The sequence below is a fragment of the Gorilla gorilla genome, chromosome 18 (assembly GCF_029281585.2).
Source record: "Gorilla gorilla gorilla isolate KB3781 chromosome 18, NHGRI_mGorGor1-v2.1_pri, whole genome shotgun sequence".
In the NCBI taxonomy this organism is placed as follows: Eukaryota; Metazoa; Chordata; class Mammalia; order Primates; family Hominidae; genus Gorilla; species Gorilla gorilla.
In genome coordinates, this window is record NC_073242.2 from 18,882,115 (window position 1) to 18,904,870 (window position 22,756).

Sequence of the window (22,756 nt, forward strand, 5' to 3'; positions counted from 1 at the left end):
TGCTTTAATGTGGGAAGACAGGCAATAAACAAAACAAATAACTGAATTTTGCAGTTGAGAGGTGATGTTAAATCCAAATGAGAAAACGGAAGCAGAGAAAGGGTCGTGATGCATGGGGTGAGGGTGACAGTTATTAAAGGGTGGCCAGGGGGGAGGTGACCTTTGATCCTAGCCTTTTAGGAGATCAGAGATATACCACGTGGATGTTTGTGGGAAGAGCATTCCAGCCAGAGGGAACAGCAACACAAAGGCGCTGGCAGGAGAAATAGCAAAGAGATCAAGTGATTGAGGTGGAGAAGTATAAAGCCCTCTGATTATTACGGCCGCATGATATCCCATTCAGTCAATTAGTTGAAGAGTAATCTATTTGGTAGGTCTCCTGTTGGTAAACCTTGAGGTTAATCACTTTTTCTGTGCTTAGAAACATTGTTAGAGTGAGCATCCTCACATATATCTCTGCTGATGTGTCCAAATGTACTGTGACCTAAATCCTAGCAGCGGGATGGCTGGGTCAAAGCATACATGTTGGTCAATTTTGATAGATATCGTCAAATTTGCAATTTTTTAAAAAATGGCACATCCTTCCCCAAGCAACCCTCCTGTCCCGGCCTCCCAAGGTGCTGCTGGGATTACAGGCATGAGCCACTGCAACCAGCCAGTGGCACAATTTTTAGTTTGTTGTGTCTTCTTGAAGCATCCAATTGAGACAGATGACTTGGGAAAATGTTTTAGCTCAGGGAGGTCCCAACTCCTTGCCCCACAGAAGATTCTTGTAAGAATGACATAAGCAAGCTTTGAAAATTGTTAAGTTCTGAACAACCATTTTTTATCATCCCTCTTTACCTTTAAAATCATCTTTATTTTTAATTATGTAATAATCTCAGATTTGACTTTAGTTTTATTTTATAGTTGGCATAGACAAAGCAGTTCTAAAGGTTACTGCCTTCCAAAATCCAGTGTGTGGATTATTATTTTTGCAATGAGTGAAAAAGTGATAAATGGACTTCAACAAGATTGAAAACCTTTGCTCTTCAAAAGACATAGTCAAGAAAATAAAAAGCCAAGCCATGCCCTGAGAGAAATTTTTGGCAAAACATATATCCAACAAAGAGCCCATATCTGGAATATATAAAGAGCTCTTGTAACTCAATAAGACAGTCCACACCCCAAGAAAAATGGGCAAAAGCTTTGAAAAGCCACGCCGCACAAAAAGAGAATACATAGATAGCAAAGAAGCATATGAAAAGATGCTGCTCTTCATCAGTCAACAGAAATGCAAATTAAAACCACAATACATTACCACTGCACACCCACTAGTACAGTTAAGTTTAAAAGATGGAAAACAAGAAGTGTTGGTGAGAATATGAAGCAACTGGAACTCTCATGCATTTCTGGTGGGAATGCAAGATGCTACAGCCACTTTGAAAACAGTTATGAACGTGGCTTATAAGGGTAAATATATATTTACCGTCCAACCCATGAATTATACTCCTAGGTATTTACCCAAGAGAAATAAAAACATATGTCTACAAAAAAAGGCATGTATGCAGATGTTCCCGGAAGCATTATTTGTAATCACCAAAAAAGTGGAAATGATCCAAATGTCCATCAACTGATGAATGGATAAACAAACTGTGAGACATTCATACATTAGAATACTACTGGGCCGGGCGTGGTGGCTCACGCTTGTAATCCCCACACTTTGGGAGGCTGAGGTGGATGGATCACTTGAGGTCAGGAGTTTGAGACCAGCCTGGCCAACATGGCGAAACCCCATCTCTACTAAAAATACAAAAAATTAGCTGGGCATGGTGGTGGGTGCCTGTAATCCCAGGTACTTTGGAGGCTGAGGCAGGAGAATCACTTGAATCTGGGAGGCGGAGGTTGCAGTGAGCTGAGATCGCGCCACTGGACTCCAGCCTGGGTGACAGAGCAAGACTCTGTCTCAACAACAACAATAACAAAAAGAATATTATTCAGCAGTAAAAAGGAAGGACATATTAGTACACATACACATGGCCGAATCTCAAAAACATTATGCTAAGTGAATGCAAATGACTATATACTGTGTGACTCCATTTTTATGGATTTCTACTAAAGGCAAAACTGTGGTAAAAGAGGCCAGTGTGGTGTCTCACGCCTGTAATCCCAGCACTTTGGGAGGCCGAGGCGGGTGGATCACAAGGTCAGGAGATCGAGACCATCCTGGCTAACATGGTGAAACCCCGTCTCTACTAAAAATACAAAAAATTAGCCAGGCGTGGTGGCAGGCGACTGTAGTCCCAGCTACTCAGGAGGCTGAGGCAGGAGAATGGTGTGAACCCAGAAGGCGGAGCTTGCAGTGAGCTGAGATCGCGCCACGGCACTCCAGCCTGGGCGACAGAGCGAGACTCCGTCTCAAAAATAAATAAATAAATAAGTAAGTAAGTAAATAAACTATGGTGAAAGAAAGCAGCAGACAAGGTACTACTACCTGTGTCCAGCCAACTTGAGCCAGGGAGGGGATGGAGTGGAAAGGGACAAGAAGAAGGAATTTTCTTTGGGGAAAGAGCTATATCTTGATTATCTATGGTGCTACTTACACAATCATAGGCAGTGATTAAAATTCATCAAATTAGATACTTGGAAATGGATGGATTTTATTCTGTGTGAATAAGACTTTAATAAGACTGCGGGGATATTTTTTTAAAATGAAACAAGTGGTTGTGGGTTTAATTTGCATTTTCTCATGACTGTTGGTGTGGAACGTCTTTCCAAGTGCTTTTCATGTGGAAGGTGGAAGGCATTAAAGGCAGGAGAGGGCTCTGAGCAGGATCCAGTGTGTTCATTGGTACAAAGGACCGTTGAACCTTTGTTTGGTGTTTTGGGTAGACAAAATATGAAGGTTTCAGACTCTTTGGTTCAGGCCCTGGTTGGTGTTTCTGGCCATGCATGGTCTGTTATTGGAGTCATTGGGATAACCTGGAGTCACTGGGGGCTCCATACTTTCATCCAGGTCGTCTTGTCTTGCTCACTCCCTTGTCCCCAGCAGATTCACCAAGTCCTCTTTTTGCTCTAGGATCCAACAGCCCCATACCAGCCTGTGAACTGAGTAGTCACCCAGCTCATGGTATCAGTCCTTGGATACCCTCACCTGGAAATGAACATTTCCATGGCATAAAGAAGCAAGTAAAGGCAATAAAAGTAGAATGATTGAGTTGTTTGTGTGTCTGGTTGCTTTTATTTTAAAGGCTTTGGTTTAACATTTTATTTAAAAATTTTTTAACATTGAAAGAATTGTCCCATGAAAACCCATATTTCTACCCATCAGATTCTGTAATGAACATTTTGCTGTTTGCTTTATCACACATCTATCCAACTCTCTCTCTCGACTCATATTTTTATCATACATTTCAAAGTCAGTTGCTGATGTTAATCCCATTTCAATGTAGGGCAGACTCTCGGGGTAATTTCAAAAAGATGTCTCAAACATGTTTGTGTCTGTGTGTGTGTGTGTGTGTGTGTGTGTGTGTGTGTGTGTGTGTGTGTGTGTGTGTGGAGACAGGGTCTCACTCTATTGCCCAGGCTGGAGTGCAGTGGTGCCATCATGGCTCACTGCAGTCTCGACCTCCCAGACTTAAGCAATCCTTCCCAAATAGCTGGGACTCCAGGGGCACCCCACTACATTCAGCTAATTTTAAATCTTTTTTGTAAGGGTCTTGCTGTGTTCCCAGGGCTGGTCTCGAACTCCTGGGCTCAAGTGATCCTCTTGCCTCAGCCTCCCATAGTGTTGGGATTACAGGCATGACCTTGCCTCAGCCTCCCACAGTGCTGGGATTACAGGCATGAACCACCATGCGTGGCCCCATTAGTTCTTTTTTAAGGTGACTTTTTATTGAAGTCCAACACACATACAGAAAGGTGCATCAATTCATGAATTTATACAAAATTAACGCTCCCATGTGACCAGTACTCAGATTAAGAACCAGAAACATTCTCAGAAATTCCCTCATAGCCCATGTCAGTTACTTCCCCCTCCCCCAGGGCAGCCATCATCCTGACCTTTCCTGCCATATATTCATTTTGCCTCTTTTTGACCTTTATGTAAATGGGATCACACCCCTTCCTTCATTCAGCATTATCTTTGTGAAATTTGTGTCATTGTGTGTAGTTGTCACTTTTCTATTCACATTTTGAGGATAATAGTGTTTCAGAGTGTCACTATACCACAATTTACATATCCATTCTAGTAATAGGGTGATTTTTAAAACATGCTAGAATTTGCCCATCAAAACAAGTGGCATTTCTTTCAGAGCATAATTTGGGATGCCGCATATGCCAAGAGCTGAGGTTAGGAGTTGGAACTCACTCATAAAAGGTCATCAGGACCCGAATTCAAATCCCGCTCTACCACTGGACCACAGGCTGGGTCCCAGGTGGGCCTCCTCCTGTCACTGGGATTTGACACCTTGTCTTGCACAAGGATTCCAGACACATGCCACATTAACCCACAGTATAGGTTAAGGAATAGATTCTGTTGGGGAATAAGGAAAAGGCCTGTAGGACAGGCATTGGCAAGAAAGGAAGAAGCTTGAATTCCCTCTCCATAACCACCATCCTTTGGAGAGATGCTGCAGGTCTGTGGTGTGTGTCTGAGTTCTAGGGCCAGGACTTTGTGCCCACCATCCCACCATTTTATAGCGCAAGTGTGAGCAGGCAGCCTTGTCAGTGGGGGCAGGTGGGTTAGCACCAGTGACTAGAGACCTTAGGGCCCATGGGAAATGACAGCTTCCTCTTCCCAGGGGAGGAAGCCACCAGGGTGGGAGGAAAGCTGGTCCCAGACAGTTCGTGGTCCAGATGTTTCGCCTAAGCTCCCAGAGCCTCTTTTGGACAATTCTGCTCATTGTACTTACACCCTGAGCCTCCATCTATTTCTCTGGAAAGTGGGAGCATCTCACAACCTTCTTCCTAGGCTGCTGTGAGGGTGGAAAGGGATTGCGCATACACAGGGCCACACGGCCTCTACATGTGGCCTATTGATCTTTAAGGGATGTTACCGCTGTTCAAAACATGTTTGAGCTGAGTGTAGTGGCTCACACCTGTAATCCCAGCACTTTGGGAGGCCGAGGCAGGCAGATCATTTGAGGTCAGGAGTTCGAGAGCAGCCTGGCTAACATGGCAAAACCCCGTCTCCACTAAAAATACAAAAATTAGCTGGAGGTGCTTGCTTGAACCCAGGAGGCGGAAGTTGCAGTGAGCTGACATCATGCCACTGCACTCCAGCCTGGGCGACAGAGCAAAACTGTCTCAAAACAAAACAAAACAAAAAAACCATGTTTGAGACATCTTTTTGAAATTACCTCAAGAAACTGCCCCACACTGAAAGAAAACATAAATGTGGCAGAATTCGTCATCCTTTGAAATGAAACATATATGTTTTTGTTTGTTTGTTTTGAGACAGGGTCTCACTCTGTCACCCAGGCTGCAGTGCGGTGCTGCCATCTTGGCTCACTGCAACCTCTGCCTCCCAGGCTCAAGCAATTCTCCCACCTCAGCCTCCCAAGTTGCTGGGACTACAGGTGCACACAACTATGCCCAGCTAATTTTTGTATTTTTAATAGAGACGGGGTTTCACCATATTGCCCGGGCTGGTCTCGAACTCTTGAGCTCCAGCAATCCACCCTCCTTGGCCTCCCAAAGTGCTGGGATTCCAGGAGTGAGCCACCGTGTGTGGCTGAGACATACATACATATATATATATATATTTTTAAATAACTTGAGGTCATGGAAAGCTGAATGGTTCATCTAGATTAAGCTCAGCAGCATCTTTAAAAAATTAGAAATGAAGCATCATTCTAAAGAAATGAGGCTGATTTCTTTGGATGTTTTGAAGAGGATTCTATTCCTCAGCTTAATGTTTGCATGAGGCACTTACCCTAAGCCAGTGAATCTCAAACCTGGCTACACATTAGGGTCACTGAGAAAACTTTAAAAAGCTGGGATGGATGTTTGGGTGCCACCTCCAGAGATTGTGTCAATTGGCCAGGAAGATCCCCTCCCCCATCACTATAGTCTAAAAAGCTCTCTAGGTGGTTATGTGTAGTCCTGCTAAACTCCAGCGTGCATCAGAATCACCCAGAGATTTGTTAAAACAGACTGCTGAGCCCCTGCCCAAGAGTTTCTGATTCAGTATAGCTGTGTGGGCTTGAGAATTCGCATTTCTAACAGGTTTCCAGGTGATGCTGCTACTGCTGGTGTGGAGACCACACTTCGGGAACCACTTCTTTAGACAGACCAGAGGTCAGCAAACTACAGCCCACTCCCTGATTTTGTAAATAAAGTTTTATTGGAATACAGCCATGTGCATTCATCAACATGCTGTTTGTGGCTGCTTTCTGCTAGTGCAGCAAAGTTGAATGCTTCCAACAGAGGCCGTAGGTGCCCCTCAAAGCCTAAAATATTTACTCTCTGGCCCTTTATAGAAAAAGTATGTTGGCCTGGTATGGTGGCTCATGCTTGTAATCCCAAGACTTTGGGAGGCCGAGGTGGGAGGACAGCATGAGCTCAGGAGTTCAAGATAAGCCTGGGCAGCAAAGTGAGACCCTGAATATTAAAAAGAAAATTTTTTTAATAGTTTTTAATTAGCTAAGTGTGGTTGTGTGTGCCTGTAGTCCCAGCTCCTTGGGAGGCTGAGGCAGGCAGGTCCCAGAAAGAAGAGGAGAGCAAGAAGACCTTTAACAACTTAGTCCCATCCCACAGAGATTGGAAACTCTAGATTGAGCCTGGGAGTTTGAGATTGCAGTGAGCTATGATAATGTCACTGCACTCCAGCCTGGGCAATGCAGCAAGACCCTGCTTCCTAAGAAAAGAAAAGAAAAAAGAACAGAAAGAGAAAAAGTGTGCCTACCCTGGCCCTAGAGTAACACCTCTGGACTCTCTTTCAATTCTTTTTTTTTTTCTTCTTGAGACGGAGTTTCACTCTTGTTGCCCAGGCTGGAGTACAGTGGCGCGATCTCAGCTCACTGTAACCTCTGTCTCCTGGGTTCAAGAGATTCTCCTGTCTCAGCCTCCCGAGTAACTAGGATTACAGGCGCCTGCCACCATGCCTGGCTAATTTTTTGTATGTTTAGTAGAGATGGGGTTTCACCATGTTGACCAGGCTGGTCTCAAACTCCTGACCTCAGGTGATCCACCTGCCTTGGCCTCCCAAAGTGGTGGGATTACAGGGGTGAACCACCGCACCCAGTCCTCTTTCAATTCTTTATTTGTTCTTTCCAGGGAAGAGGTGACTTACGTAATGGAGAACATAATAACTGTGCACGTAGAGGTCCCAATCTCTGTGGGATGGGACTAAGTTGTTAAAGGTCTTCTTGCTCTCCTCTTCTTTCTGGGACCTGCCTGCCCATGATAGGCACCACCCTCTGCAACTCCCTGAGTGAGTCTGCTGGACAGGCTTCACCTTGCAGGGACAAAATCTGCACAGTTATGATCAGAGAGTTTTAAATCAAGAAGAGGAAATAGTAGGATCGGGCCCCTTTCTACAACCCAGCTAAGCCACCAGTCAACTCATATTTTGATTCTGCATCTAAGCTGACTGCACATGAGATTCACTCGGGGAGCATTTGAAAACCAGTGCCACCCAGGCCCCCAACCCCAAACCAATCAACAGAATCTCTTGGGGGTAAAGCTGGGCACTGAGGGGGAAAGATCTGATTTATTATCCCCTAAAGACAAAAATGAAATTGGAAGATCACAACATAACATTCTAATGATATCACCACACTTGCTCAGGTGCTCATGGTGAACCTGGAATTTGATTCCAGACCTTCTGCAGGCCTTACCTCATCCCCAAAGCTCATGACATAGATGAAATATTGTAACTAGCTTGTAGACAGTTTGCAGTGTACATTTCATGACATAGATGAAATATTGTAACTAGCTCTGTAGACAGTTTGCAGTGTACATTTCATGACATAGATGAAATATTGTAACTAGCTCTGTAGACAGTTTGCAGTGTACATCTTCCCCCAAGCGATGCCAGCTTCTCTGAAACAAATGTAGAGAGGACCCTCAGTCAGATGTATACATTTTTGGTTGTTCATGTCAAAACAAGCACGTTGCTTTATAGTGACACCTTTAAGTGTGCTTCCTTCTAGTCGGTGTGATTCACACGTGGATCTGAAAGTGATTCTTCAACCCATATGTCATCTTCAGTGCAGGCTCCACGTGGCTCAATCTCCACACCGAGGCATAAAGAAAGGGGTCCCACAGCCCCAAAGGAATTTTAAAAGAAATTTCAACCTTGACTTTCATCTCTTGAGGAAGGAAAAAGAGATCTCATTCATAAACCAAAACAGCATTTCTCCGAGGTTTCTTCTCCACTCCCCCGCTTCTCTCCCCTTAAATTCGCTCTAAATTTGTTTTCTGTGCTGAGCTCCCAAGCTCTGTCTAGCTCAGTGGAGGTGACTTTCCTCCCACCTGCTCCTGAGTCTCCCAGCTCCTTTACCCTGTGAATCTGCCATAGTCTTTTGAATCTCAATGGCTTTCCTTTGGTTGGGAGAGGGGAGGCTTCAGTTTTAATGAAGGGAACTCCCATCGTTGCTGCTTTTCCCTTAAGGCAGAGGTTTTCTACCTCCACACTTACACTGATATTTGGGGCTGGATTATTCTTCACTGTAGGGCCTGTCCTGTGCATTGTAGGATGGGGAGCAGCATCCCTGAGCTCTACCCGCTAGAGGCCAGCAGCACCCCTCCCTCCAAGACATGACAATCAAAAATGCCTCCAGATTGTGGGGTAAAATTGGCCTCTGTTGAAAACAACTGCATTAAAAAATTCAGGCCGGGCACAGTGGCTCACGTCTGTAATCCAACACTTTGGGAGGCTGAGGAGAGTAAGATTGCTGGAAGCCAGGAGTCCAAGATCAGCCTGGACAACATAGCGAGACCCCATGTCTAAAAAAAAAAAAATTAATTAGCTGGGCGTGGTGAGGTGCCCCTGTAGTCCCAGCTACTCAGGAACCTGAGCCAGGAGGATCACTTGAGCCCAGGAGGTTGAGGCTGCAGTGAGCTATAATCATGCCACGCCACTGCACTCCACTGTACTCTCTTAAAATAAAAATTAAATAATTCGTTCTAAGCCAATATTGCCTGCAGACCAGGACAAAGAAGGCTTCTACCTTGGGCCTCATGCTGTAAATGGGAGGAGGCAAGAAATTCATGGAGTGAAGAGTCCAGGCATCAAGGAGCCCACATCTTCCTTTCTAGATCATCTCCACATACTGGGATCCCAGAATTTCCCACCCAAACAGCCCAAGCCTATTTCCAGGGCCTGCTCAAGGCTGGTCTAGGTCAGTCCCCAGGACGATGCATCATGCTGTCAGTGTGTGCCCTCTAGGCTCAAGGAAATAATAAAATAGAGGTAATCATAGTACAAACCTCATAGATTTGTTGTGTGGATTAAATTTGTGTACTGAAATCCACAGGACAGGGCTGGTATGTGATAAGCACTATAGAACTGTTGGGTACTATCACTGTATTTTTCATATCAACAGTCTTTAATATAGGACATCTTCCTTCCTTATCTGCTGCTTGACTGAACAGGCAGCCGCTCATTCAAAAGTCAGAGCCAATCCTGACCATGCTGGACCCTAGAGAGATGGCGAGAAGGGCCCCAACATGGCGCCTTTATGAGGATTTTCATGGGACTTTCCAGGGCCATTCTGAGTGTTGGCCTTTTCCCTTATATGCTGGCTGAGGTTTTAACCCCTCTTCAAACACACACACACACACACACACACACACACACACACACACACACACACACACACACGTACCATACATCTCTATCACCCAATCTGGCCCTTATCACAGGAGAGGGTGAAGGGAAGTAGGAAATGGGTGAGACTATTATTATTATTATTATTATTATTATTATTATTATTGTGGCAGGGTCTTACTCTTTCGACCAGGCTGGAACGCAGTCGTGTGATCATGCCTCACTGCAATCTCAACCTCCTGGGCTCAAGCAGTCCTCCCGCCTCAGCCTCCCAAGTAGCTGGGACAACAGGTGTGCACCAACATGCCCAGCTACTTTTTAAATTTTTTTTATAGAGACAGTCTCATTATGTAACCCAGGCTGGTCTTGAATTCCTGGGCTCAAGCGATCCTCCCACCTTGGCCTCTCGAAGTGCTGGGATTACAGGCATAAGCCACTGTGCTCGGCCTCTTCTTTTTGAGATAAAGGAAGAAATTAGGCTGGACTTTGAGTTTCAGTTTCTACTATGCTTCGTGCTGGCTGGGTGCCTTTGAGCACTCAACCTCTTCTCCAAGCCTCAAATTCCCCATCTGCAAAATGGCAATAAAAATAGGGCTGTGATATGGATTTAAGTTTAAAAAAGAAAAACAACAACATATATAAAGTTCTTTTCTCAGTTCGTAGTACACAGACCTCAAGATTTGCTGTTACTGATTTTTAATTATTATAATAAAGTTAACCGAATCGTCATTATGACTGTTGGAAGGAAAAACATGAAAAAAAGTTCTGTCCCAGCAGCTGCTGTGAATCACGAAGTGAGCCAGAAAAGCTTGAAAAACATCACCCTTAAGTCATGGATGAAACTTCTTAGAACCAAAGAAATGTCATAGCTAAAAAAGAACTCAAAATCTACATATACCCGCTCATTGTATAAAGGGGGAAACTGAGGCCCAGGGAAGGAATATGATGTACCTTGTTTTGCAAAAAAACCCCCAAAAACCTGAAAAAGCTTCTAGGTTTCTGAAAGAAGAAAAAAAAGAGAGTGCTCCAGTGAGAAGAGGTTTTGCAAAAGTTGGAAAGACAATGAGGACCACCTGTGTTGCAGTGTGTCAGCGCTGCCCTGTAGGAAGAAAGAAAAGGGGAAGAAGCAGGCCTGTGTAGACTGCGTTATGTCTCCCCCAGCAGTTAAGCTAACTCATGAACACCCATGAGTTAGTTTATGGACCGTGGGGACCTCTCGGCCATGAGGAAATAGGCAGGACTGTGAAACAGCCCAGGGTGGTCTTGCTGGCTTTGTGCATTTTTTCTTTTCAGGAATAGGGGAACATCTTAACCCAGCATCAAAGAGGTAGATCGCCGGGTACAGTGATGAGGTTTCGGGGTGCCAGCCATAATCTGGGGGTGTCCCTGCACTGTGCTGTCAGACTCAGAGTTGCATATGGGAGCAGTGAGAGCCTAGGGCACAAACGAGAGTCCTTCATTACCTTGTGAACCAAATATGCAAAATGAGAAGCTGTTGAGTCTGCTCCCATTGGTAAAGATGTTTTTTTTTTTCCTTTTAATTTGCAGTGTTTATTACACCCACATTCTAAGTCATCCAGCTTCCCTTCCAGAACCGTCTGCCTTGGCAAACTAAATTAGCGACCAAAGAATTTAGCTCCTATGGTGAGGAACAAATTTGTTTTTACAGCAAATATCAACAGGTGAAAGCCTCAGTTTGTCCCTGACTCATTCAGGGTACTTAGGTTTTGACTGGAGCAGTGAGTGATCTCCCTTCACCCTCTAGAACTCACTCTTCTCAGCTGTAAAATGAGCCAGTGAAAGCAACTGCCTTAAAGCACTTCTCAAATGTGGGAGGTGGGGGGCGGGAAGGGTGGCAATTGTGTCCCCAGGGTACATCTGGCAATGTCTAGAGATACTTTTGGCAGTCACAAGGGAGATAGAGGAGGCCAGGCACGGTGGCTCACGTCTGTAACCCCAGCACATCAGGAGGCTGAGGCAGGCGAATCACCTGAGGTCAGGTGTTCGAGACCAGCCTGGCCAACATGGTGAAACCCCGTCTCTACTGAAAAAACACAAAAATTAGCCAGGCATGGTGGTGCATACCTGTAGTCCCAGCTACTCAGGAGGCTGAGGCAGGAGAATCACTTCAACCCGGGAGGCGGAGGTTGCAGTGAGCTGAGATCATACCACTGCACTCCAGCCTGGGCGACAGAGCAAGACTCCATCTCAAAAATAAAATAAAATAAAATAACAGAAACAGGGGAGATGGAGGAATTGCTACTGATATTTAGTGTGAGATGATAGGAGCTACCAAACATTTTAGAGTGCCTAGGACAGCACCGCAAAACACAGAATGATCTGGCCCATAATGTCAGCAGTATCAAGGGTGAGAAACCCTGCTCTGGAGGCTTGATGTGATGATTAAATGAGTCAATCCACTGATGTCCTTAGCCCTGGCCCTAATACACAGTAGGTGCTTAATAAAGTCCTTCAAATAAGCTCCTTCAAAGCCTGATCTTTGAGCCCTGGTGGATGCCTCCTACCACACTTTTGTTTCCTGGTTGTGTTTCCCCAACTTGAATTGCTATGATATGGTGGAAATAGACAGATATGTTGATAACTCTGCAGGTAAGTTGGGTCTCAAATTCCTAAAAGTGGAATAGGCAGGGTGTGTCCATGCATTGTCTGAAGAAGGGAACTGGACTTCCGGGTACTTGCCTGTCCCCAGAGGGTAGCCTTAGGGTGCTGGAGATTAAGCGAAATCGGAAGAGAAAACATTAGAGCAAGGTACTGTGCAAGGTGTTACCCTATAGTCATTGGAGGAGGAGAACTAAAAGCATTTTGTGAGAGTAAAGTTTCCACTTACTGATCCCTTTCCCCATAAGCTTTAAACAAGGCTTAACATTTTTTAACTGTGTTTGCTACCAAAATTCCCGTACTTCCTTTGATCCATTCAGCAGAACATTCTAATGGATTCATGACCATAATTATAAAAATAAATGATCACACTGCAAATAGCCCCCAGCCCTGTGAAGGAGGAAAATGTTATTTGCCTCTTCACCAAATGGTTCCATTCTATTGTAGTTTTTTGAGTTCTTGTATCTGTCTGGTACTCACAATCCACTATATTAAGTTACTCCAGATGGGAAAACCAGATGACTGAGTTTATTTGAATTATGTCTAAATCCATGAGCATTAAATAGGTTCTTAGAGAAAGCCCTCTTCATGGATTTTGTACATAGACTTGTGATATCAATTCTGAATGTTTTGATTTTTTTTTTCTTGCCACACTCCAGATTATACAGGTTGTTGAGAAATTGCTTCCAGATGACTAGGGTACACTTAGAGTGTGTACATTTTGTAAACCAAAAAGTGTCTGAGACAAGTCGCAATCAGTTTAGGAGTTTATTTTCCAAGGTTACGGACCTGTGCATGAAACAGCCTCAGGAGGTCCAGAGGACATGCGCCCAAGGTGGTCAGGCTACAACTTGGTTTTATACATTTTAGGGAGACATAAGACATCAATCCATACATGTAAGAGGTACATTGGTTCAGTCCAGAAAGATGGGACAGCTGGAAACAGGGACTGGGGAGTGTGTGGGGTGACTTCCAGGTCTTAGGTGGATTCAAAGACTGGCAATTGGTTATTATCTAAAGACCTGAAATCAATGTCTAAATTACAATAAAGGTTTGTGGACACCAAGGTTTTATCATGCAGATAAAGCCTCTAGATAGCAGGCTTCAGAGAGAATAGATGGTAAATGTTTCTTACCAGACTTAAAGAGTCTCTTCTGGCTGGGCGCAATGGCTCACGCCTGTAATCCCAACACTTTGAGAGGCCAAGGCGGGAAGATCACTTGAGCTCAGGAGTTAGAGACCAGCCTGAGCAACATGGTGAAACCCCATCTCTACAGAAAATACCAAAAAAAAAAAAAAAAAAAAAGCCAGGTATAGTGGTGTGCACCTGTGGTCCCAGCTAGCTGGGAAGCTGAGGTAGAAGGATCACTTGAGCCTGGGAGGCAGAGGTTGCAGTGACCTGAGATCATGCCACTGCACCTGGGTAACAGAGAGAGACCTTGTCTCAAAAAAAAAAAAAAAAAGGAAAGGAAAAAAAAAGAATTAGTTCTATCAGTCTTAAGATCTGTCTTGATGTTAATGTTGGCATGTCTGACTTCCCCTTCCCACCACAGCCTGAACTAGCTTTTCAGGTCACCTTTGGAATGCCCTTGACCAAGAGGAGGGGCCCATTCAGGTGGTTAGGGGGCTTAGAATTGTATTTTTGGCTTACAATATCCAGAAATATATTAGTGACTACATTTAAAAGAGTCCCCCATAACCATCAGTAGAAATATTTGGTGGAGGTACTTTACAACAAAATTTTTAGTTATGGATGTTTCTAAAGAGAAGGAATTTAGGAATGTGGTTATAAGGAATTGGCTTCATTCACAGGTTATTCAAATACTGCAAATTTTGTCACCAATTAGCTATGTGACTTGGTTTCCTTACCTATAACATGGAGAGGGCTGGGTTATCTGACCCACTGTCCCTAAGCCCCTTTCTGGATTCCACATGTCTAGTCTTTAAAAAAAAATTGTAGAAAGAGAGTCTTACTATGTTGCCCAAGCTGGTCTCGAACTCCTGGGCTCAAGAGATCCTCCCACCTTGACCTCCCAAAGTTCTGGGATTACAGGTGTGAGCCACTGCACCTGGCCCCTGACATGTCTAGTTTTAATTCTCTATTTTCTCCAACACACTTAGAATTTACAGTGATGGCAATCTTGATATTCTCCCAGGCAACTTTTCTAATAGAAGTTATTACTTATCTTCAGCTTCACTTTATTATAATTTGCATTTAAAATTTTTTTAAGACTGTTAAGATTGCCATAACTTTACCAAGTGATTTGCAAGTTCCAGTGCCTGCTAATTAACTCAGATGGCCATGGCAGGAACTGCCTCCCATCAGAAAGGCTGAATCACTCAAGCGCTCCCACCTTTCAAGGGCCAAGTGATTCACCAGCCAAGTTACTTTACAAATTGGGATGAGGAGCATACGATATTAGACTTCCTTTTAGTTTTCATCCTTTCTGGCGATTTAGATGTGGATTCTGTAACAGTGACTTATTTTTCCTTTGTTTTCTTTCCAAAATAATATGCACTTGCTGTAAGAAGTTCAAACTGTACATACTTATTGATACAGAAAGTGGACATTTTCCTCTGTTTCCCCCTTCCCAGAGGGAGCCACTCTGAACAGTGTGGTGAACATCCATATTGTTTTCTTTAGGTATATTAACATTCTTTTTAACAAAAAGATTGTGCTTACATATACTGTTTTGTAATGTGCTTTTGTCTCCTAGCAATATGTGTTGGAGGTTTTTCCATTTCATATAGATAAGTCTGTCTCATTTTTAATGGCAACATGGATTTCCGTGGTATTATTATCTCAGAAGTTATTTAATTCATTTCCTCCAGTCTTATTCTAGGTACCTCCCAAAGACAAACTTAGTGACATGAGCTCAAGTAGGCTACTAGGAGGTGACCTCAGGAAGCTTGAATAAGGGAATGGCAAATGAGAGAGGAAAAGGAGGAAAACAAATCAAGGATGTTTGGCGAGTGGATATCTGCAGTATAGGGGGTCTTCAAAATCACCCTCAGGTCCAATGATTCACCACAGAACTTGGAAAAACTGTTATTCTCATGGTTACAGTTTATTACAGAAAAAGCATACAGACCAAAATCAGCAAAGTGAAAGATTGCTGCTATGGTCTGAATGTTTTGTTCCCCCAAAATTCTTATGTTGAATCCTAATCCCCATGTGGGAGGTGATTAGACCGTGAAGGCTCTGTCCTCATGAATGGGGTTGGTGCCCTTATAACAAACCCAAGAGAACTGCCTTGCTGCTTCTATTGCATGAGAAGGCACCACCTATGAAGGAGAGCAAGCCCTCACCAGACACCAAATCTGCTGGTACCTTGATCTGGGACTTCCTAGCTTCTGGAACCATTAGGAAATAAATTCCTGTTGTTTATAAGCCTCCCTGTTTATGGTAATTTGTTATAGCAGCCCAGCAGACTAAGAAAGGGGAAAGAGTCCTCTTTGTCATAGGAAAAAGTCCAAGAGAGACCAGATGCAAGCTTCCAGTTGTTCTCCTCAACTGGAGTTATACGAGCAGTGCCTAATTCTCCTTGCAAGGATGTGTGACAACACACTTAGGGTATTGCCACCCAAGAAGACTCACCTGAGCCTTGGTGTCCAGCATAGTTAGAGGACGTTGGTCATATAGTCATGGCTGACCATTTGGGTAGCTGAGCCTCCTTGCAGAGGTAGCTTGCAGAGGTCAAGCTAATGTTGAGTGGCCCAAGGTCCTCACCATAAATCACAGTTAGCACAGACAAGCTGGCATGGCTCAGGCAGGAAGCTGCAGGTGCTTGAGGAAGGACACTATCTATAGAAACCATGAGTAGCCTCCAAGGTGGGCTGAGGGGTAGGCAGGGCACCAACAGCCCCAGCTACACTCCCTCAGGGACAGTCTTGCCATTTCCCATTTTTCATTCTTATAAACAATGCCCTGGTGCAGGGGTCAGCAAACTTTTCTATAAGGAGTCAGATAATCTTTTTTTTTTTTGTATTCCCTTTTGGCAATTTGTTTAATTGAGATAAAATTCACATAACTTAAAACTCACCCTTTTGGTGTATATGATTCAGTGCTTTTTAGTATATTTTCAAGGTTGTGCAACCAACACCACTATCTAATTCCAGAACATTTTTATCACCCCAAAAAGGAGCCCTGTGCCAATTAGCTATCACACCCCATTCCCTCTTTCCTCTATCCTTGATAACCACTAATGGTAATTTCTGTCCCTAAAGATCTGCCTATTCTGGACATTTCATATAAATGGATCATAATATATGACCTTAAAAACTTGGTACATAGGCCAGCCATGGTGACTTATGCCTGTAATCCCAGCATTTTGGAAGGCCGAGGTGGGCAGATCACCTGAGGTCAGGAGTTCAAGACCAGCCTGCCCAATGTGGCAAAACCCCGTCTCTACTAAAAATACAAAAATTAGCCAGGCATGGTGGCGGGCACCTGTACCCAGCTACTTGGGAGTCTGAGGCAGGAGAATCACTTGAGCCCGGGAGGCAGAGGTTGCAGTGAGCCGAGATCATGCCACTACATCCCAGCCTGGGTGACAACAGTGAAATTACAACTCAAAAAAAAAAAAAAAAGAAAAGAAAAGAAAAAAAAAAACTTGGACATAAATGTTTACAGTAGCATTATCCATAATAATAGTCAAAATGTGGAAACAACCCAAATGTCCATCATCTGATGAACAGATAAGCAAAACATGGCATATCCATACAATGGAACGTTAGCTGGCCATAAAAAGTAGCACTACAACATGGATGAACCAGACAGATAGCAGATATGTGAGGCTTTGAGAGCCACATGGCCTCCAAATTATTCAGCTGCTGTGGTCTGAATAGTTGTCCCCCACCCTGCCAAATTTATATGTTGAATTCCTAACCCACAAAGTGATGGCATTAGGAGGCAGGACCTTTGGGAGATGATTAGGTCATGAAGGTTGGAGCCCTCATAATTGGGATTAGTGCCCTTATAGAAGATGCCCCAGAGAACTAGCCTGTCCCTTCCACCATGTGGGGACTCAGTGAGAAGATACCACCTATGAGGAAGCAGCTTCTCACCAGACACCGAATTTGCCAGTGGCTTGATCTTGAACTTCCCAGCCTCCAGAACTGTGAGCAATAAGTTTTTGTTGTTTATAAGCCACCCAGTTTATGGCATTTTGTTACAGCGGCCTGAATGGACTAAGACATCAACTCTGCCCTTTTTGCACAAAAGCAGCATTATGTAAACAAATGGGTTTGACTGTATTCCAATAAAACTTTATTTACAAAAACAGGTAGTAGTCCATATTTGACTGGGAGGCTCTAGTTTGCCCATTCCTGCTATATAAAATATCCTTGTATGTGTATTTTTGTCCATTTGTGCAGAATATTCTATGGGATCAATTCCTAGAAGTGAAATTGCTGAGTCATGAGTTATGACATATTTATTTTGAACAGATGCTGTTTACCACCCCAAAATTTGAACCAACTTGCTTTTCCACCAGCGGCACATGAGAGCACGTGAGACTGAGATTTCCCCCACCTTTTTTTTTTTTTTTTTTGAGACAAGCAAGGTCACTTTGCTACCCAGGCTAGAGCCAGTGCAGTGGCACCATCATTGCAGCCTTGACTTCCCTGGACTCAGGTGATCCTCCCACCTCAGCCTCCTGAGTAGCTGGGACTACAGGCACACACCACTATGTCTGGCTGATTTTTTGTATTTTTTAGTAAAGGCAGGGTTTTTCCATGTTGCCCAGACTAGTCTCAGACTCCTGGGCTCAAGCGATCCACCTGCCTCAGCCTCCCAAAGTGCTGGGATTACAGATGCGAGCCACCGTGCCCAGTCAGAATTTCCTTTCTTAAAGCCCTTTCACAAAGAAGTAGAACCCATACCCATTTAGAAGGGAAGTTTCTGCATTGTCATTCTTGAGCTTTGGAGAGGAAGAAGATAGAACATTTTGCCCCCAAAGAAGAAAACTAAATGGGGCCTGAAGTGGTCTCATAATAGTATCTTATTTTAGATTTGAGGCTCACAGGGAAGGGGACTCTGGTAACTTGTCCTCATTTGGTGAGATCAAACCTTACACTGCCCACTAAGTGTCATTCCTAAAAGCCTTGAGTGTTACCTGTTCAATTATTTTTTCAAATGCAGAGAGCTCCTTAGCAATTTCATTTATTAAGCAAAGCTTCCATTCCTATTATTTCTCTTTGTAAGTAACTTGCATGTAAATGAGGTCCACCTATACATACTGAGCATGTTACCAAATGTACAAAAAATATACATGGTCCAATTTTTCTCCACAGAGCTGACAGGTACCCATCCCTCTTGCTGAAGATGACATAGTATTTCACGTAGCCTAGTTTTCCCTAAGTCTTTTTGGCTTTTGGACGATGGATGGAGTTTTTGTTTTTATTTTTCCATTTTTCTTTTTTCTCCCTCATTTTCATCATTTGGAATTCGTGGTGTGAAACCCACAGGGGAGAACAGAGGCTCATTAGCATTCAAGCTCTGTTTTTGGCAGCATATTTTAGTTGGTTTATATGATATTCAGCATCCCTCCTGGGATCTAGCCTGCCTTTGCTCAGCTCACGCTGGGTGAATCTGTGATATTTCCCATTCTGTAGCCCTTCATTTATAACACAGGCATAGCCTGCTTTCCCATTAGTGAGATGGCATGCCTGGACTACCCACACACAGATCAAGAATTAGGCGGAACTTGGCCGGGAAGATAAATCAAGTTAACCATCTCATTAGGCTTGAAAGACACAAATTAAGCTGAAGTTGGGATTAACAGAGAAGCCTTTCAAAGAGACATGCAGCACAACAAGGGGTGGAAGAAGTTGCTGTAGCCATTACTCTCAGAAAATTTCCACCATTTGATGGAACAGAGGAAACATGAAGTCTCTTTTATAAAAGGTCAACAGACAGAAATTTAGGATCAAAATAGCAGTATAACATTTGTTGAGCTCTTACCACTTGCTTGGCACTGTGTGCTGAGAGCTTTACACACATTATTTCATAGAAATTGCACATTGACCTATGAGAGAAGCACTACTAAAATTCCTGTTTAACTAATAAAGAAACTGAGGCTCAGAGAGGTTACTTCACCTGCCTCGGAGTCACAGAGCTTGGTCAAATGATAGAGCCAGGATTCACCCCCAGGATATTTGGTCCCATGGCCCATGGCTTAACCTAGTGGTTCCCATTTGGGATGCATTGGCCTCCGCAGGGGACATTTGGCCATGTCCGAAGACATTTTGGGTTGTCACAGCTGTAGAGAGAGCTGCTACCAGCTTCTAGTACGTAGGTACCAGGGATGCTGCTAAACATCCTACAATCCACAGGACAGTTACGGCAAAGGATTATCCCGCCCATAATGTCAACAGTTCCGTGATTGAGAAACCCTTGTTAATCGCTCAACTGGACTACATTGACAGGCTCACTGTTCCACTAGAACCATCCACTTACAGAGCTCTATATGCAGTGTGGTGATGCCGTGGGACATACGTTTAAGGCTGCATATTGCAGGCGGTGCAGCTATCTGGCAGAAGGAACAGCCAATGCCAAGGCCGAGAGGTAAGAATCTGGCTGGCACGGGATGGCAGGAAACCAGGTGCAGCTGTTGCAGAGACTCACAGGAGGATGAGATGAGGGAGTTGGAGTTCTCACCAAGAAAAGGAAAAAGACAGCGTGCCCTAAACGATGACCCCCATGTTTGCAGTTGACAAATGTGTAGACTAATGGCCTCTTGTCTTCTCCCTGCCTTCCTGTTCTGTTCCCCTCCTTCCTCTTGCCTCCCTCCTGCCCTCGACCCTCTGGCTCCCTAGTTTTCGGCCACAACATGAAGAGCAGCAATGACTTCATCGGGAGGATCGTCATTGGCCAGTACTCTTCAGGCCCCTCTGAGACCAACCACTGGAGGCGCATGCTCAACACGCACCGCACAGCCGTGGAGCAGTGGCATAGCCTGAGGTCCCGAGCTGAGTGTGACCGCGTGTCTCCTGCCTCCCTGGAGGTGACCTGAGGGCTGCAGGGAAGGCAGCTATCATTTGTTTTTAAAAAAAAGACGGAAAAAAATGTGCCACATACTATTACATCCACACCTGCATACACACTCGCAACATGTCTACACACGTCCACACACACAGACACACAGACACCCCAAATCCTCTCAGAACTGAGAGGAAGCTGACTATTGATCACAAAATGGCCGCCCTCAGTGAGTGAGGCCTAGGAACATTCCGGAAGCCCCATCCATAGATCACAAGCTCAGTGGGCTCTGCCGTGGGACTTATTGGCAGTGCCTGCTCTTGTCAATACTCCTGCCCCAAAATGCACTTTCAACCCTCAGGCCAGAGAAAGGACCTCCCAAAGGGTGCCAACCTCCATCAAGACTAAAATTACCAAGAGTTTGGCCAGTGTGTGGGAGACTTGAACACCCCCCACTCCCAAAACACACACCCACTGGGTAACTTCTGAACAGGCTGCTGTTCCCTGGGGTTCTTCAAACCTGATACCTTTCTCCAAAGGTGTAAGTATCTTTGTCTTCTCCTTAGTAAATGTGATAACTAGATTATGGACCATTTGGAGAAACCAAATGGCAACCAAAACTATTCCAGTGTCAGAAGCCTTTCCTGGCTTAACAGAATTGTTCTTGTGTTAGCTCATCCCAGGGAACTCCCTGTGGGTATTTATGTGTATGTCCTCGTGCATGTGCCCTCACAGGCGAACACGTGTGTGCCTATGTGTCCTCTTGGAGAGCATGGCGATGGGCCAGGACCTCAGCCCTGAGCACTGCCTTCTCTCTGCCTCTCCTGTCCAGTGAGAGTCCAACCAGTGTCCTCCTGTCTGTCAGAGATCCCACTTTGGATAACAGTAGTGTGTGTGTGTGTGTGTGTGTGTGTGTAAAGTAAATAGGATATGATAGAGCAAAAGTAACATTTTTTGACCGAATCATGGTGATTGTGACCCACGAAAGACATACAAAGACCTGATACATGGGTTAAAATGGCCATCACACCCCATCCATGATGATCTTCTTCCTTTATCATACTCTGAGGATCTTTCTGTGTTTGTCTGTGAACCAATGTCACATCTCTCGTGCTAAGGAGTTAGTGTAGTTAGAATAGATCTCTCTCTCTCTCTCTCTCTCTCTCTCTCTCTCTCTCTCTCTTTCTCTCTTTCTCTCTCTCCCTTTCCTCTCTCCCTGTTGGATGCTTCTGTATCTTTTTCCACAGCATAATGTCTGGTGTGATGGGGAGCTATTTATTGAAATTAAAGATTATTTATTTGTGCCATGCATTCGAGTTATCTTTTTCTTCATGAACACAGGACATAGAAGGTGGGAGGGCATTGCAGCTAGTACCGCTGTGTAACAAACCATACTGAACAAGTCAAAACAATGATTTTTTTTCTTTTTGAGACAAAGTCTCACTCTGTTGTCCAGGCTGGAGGGTAGTGGTGCAGTCTCTGCTCACTGCAACCTCTGCCTCCTGCATTCAAGCAATTCTCCTGCCTCAGCCTCCCGAGTGGCTGGGATTACAGGTGTGCACCACCACGCCTGGCTAATTTTTGTATTTTTAGTAGAGACAGAGTTTCACCATGTTGGCCAGGCTGGAATTGAACTCCTGGCCTCAAGTGATCCACCTGCCTCAGCCTCAGCCTCCCAAAGTGCTGGAATTACAGGCATGAGCCACTGCACCCAGCCTCAAAACAATGATGTTTATTATACTGATAGATTTTGGGGGTCAAGAATGTTGAGTATTTGCAATATGTCTGTCTGACTTAAGCAGTGTACTAATGCCAATTATTCCAGTTTTGCTCTTCTATATAAAACTTTTCACTTCCTCAGGGCAAGATTCACGGCTTATTTAGCATTTTATTGGCCAAGCCCTGCTAAGGGCATGACCCAGGTAACTGCTCCATGGGCTAAAATGGCTTCACCCCTCAGGCTACATTGGGTATTGCAGAGAGAACCTCATGGTGTCTCCCATTCTGGAGTGGAAGTGTTGTGGAGGTCAAGGGGGAGAAACAGGAAGGCTGGGTTAGGTTGATGTATTCATCCATTTTTTTTTTTTTTTTTTGAGACGGAGTCTCGCTCTGTCGCCCAGGCTGGAGTGCAGTGGCGCGATCTCGGCTCACTGCAAGCTCCGCCTCCTGGGTTCACGCCATTCTCCTGCCTCAGCCTCCCGCGTAGCTGGGACTACAGGCGCCCGCCACCACGCCCGGCTAATTTTTTGTATTTTTTAGTAGAGACGGGGTTTCACTGTGCTAGCCAGGATGGTCTCGATCTCCTGACCTCGTGATCCGCCCGCCTCGGCCTCCCAAAGTGCTGGGACTACAGGCGTGAGCCACCGCGCCCGGCCGTATTCATCCATTTTGCATTGCTGTAA

The 22,756-nt window shown here is 44.6% G+C and overlaps 1 protein-coding gene across 7 annotated transcripts in view; it reads left to right on the plus strand.

Annotated features, from left to right (window-relative positions):
- Positions 1–21,665, plus strand: part of SYT17 (synaptotagmin 17) — a 99,531-nt gene extending 77,866 nt beyond the window's left edge. For 5 of the 7 annotated variants that reach the window (XM_031002944.3, XM_031002942.3, XM_055365363.2 and 2 more), the window contains one exon: positions 20,192–21,665. In XM_031002944.3, coding sequence (XP_030858804.3) covers positions 20,192–20,388 — 197 coding nt within the window. In that variant the 3' untranslated portion in view covers positions 20,389–21,665. Of the gene's footprint in view, positions 1–3,058; positions 3,197–20,191 lie in introns of those variants that run through there. The other 2 variants (XM_055365365.2, XM_055365362.2) reach the window with 2 other exon arrangements.
- The last annotated feature ends 1,091 nt before the right edge of the window (positions 21,666–22,756 follow it).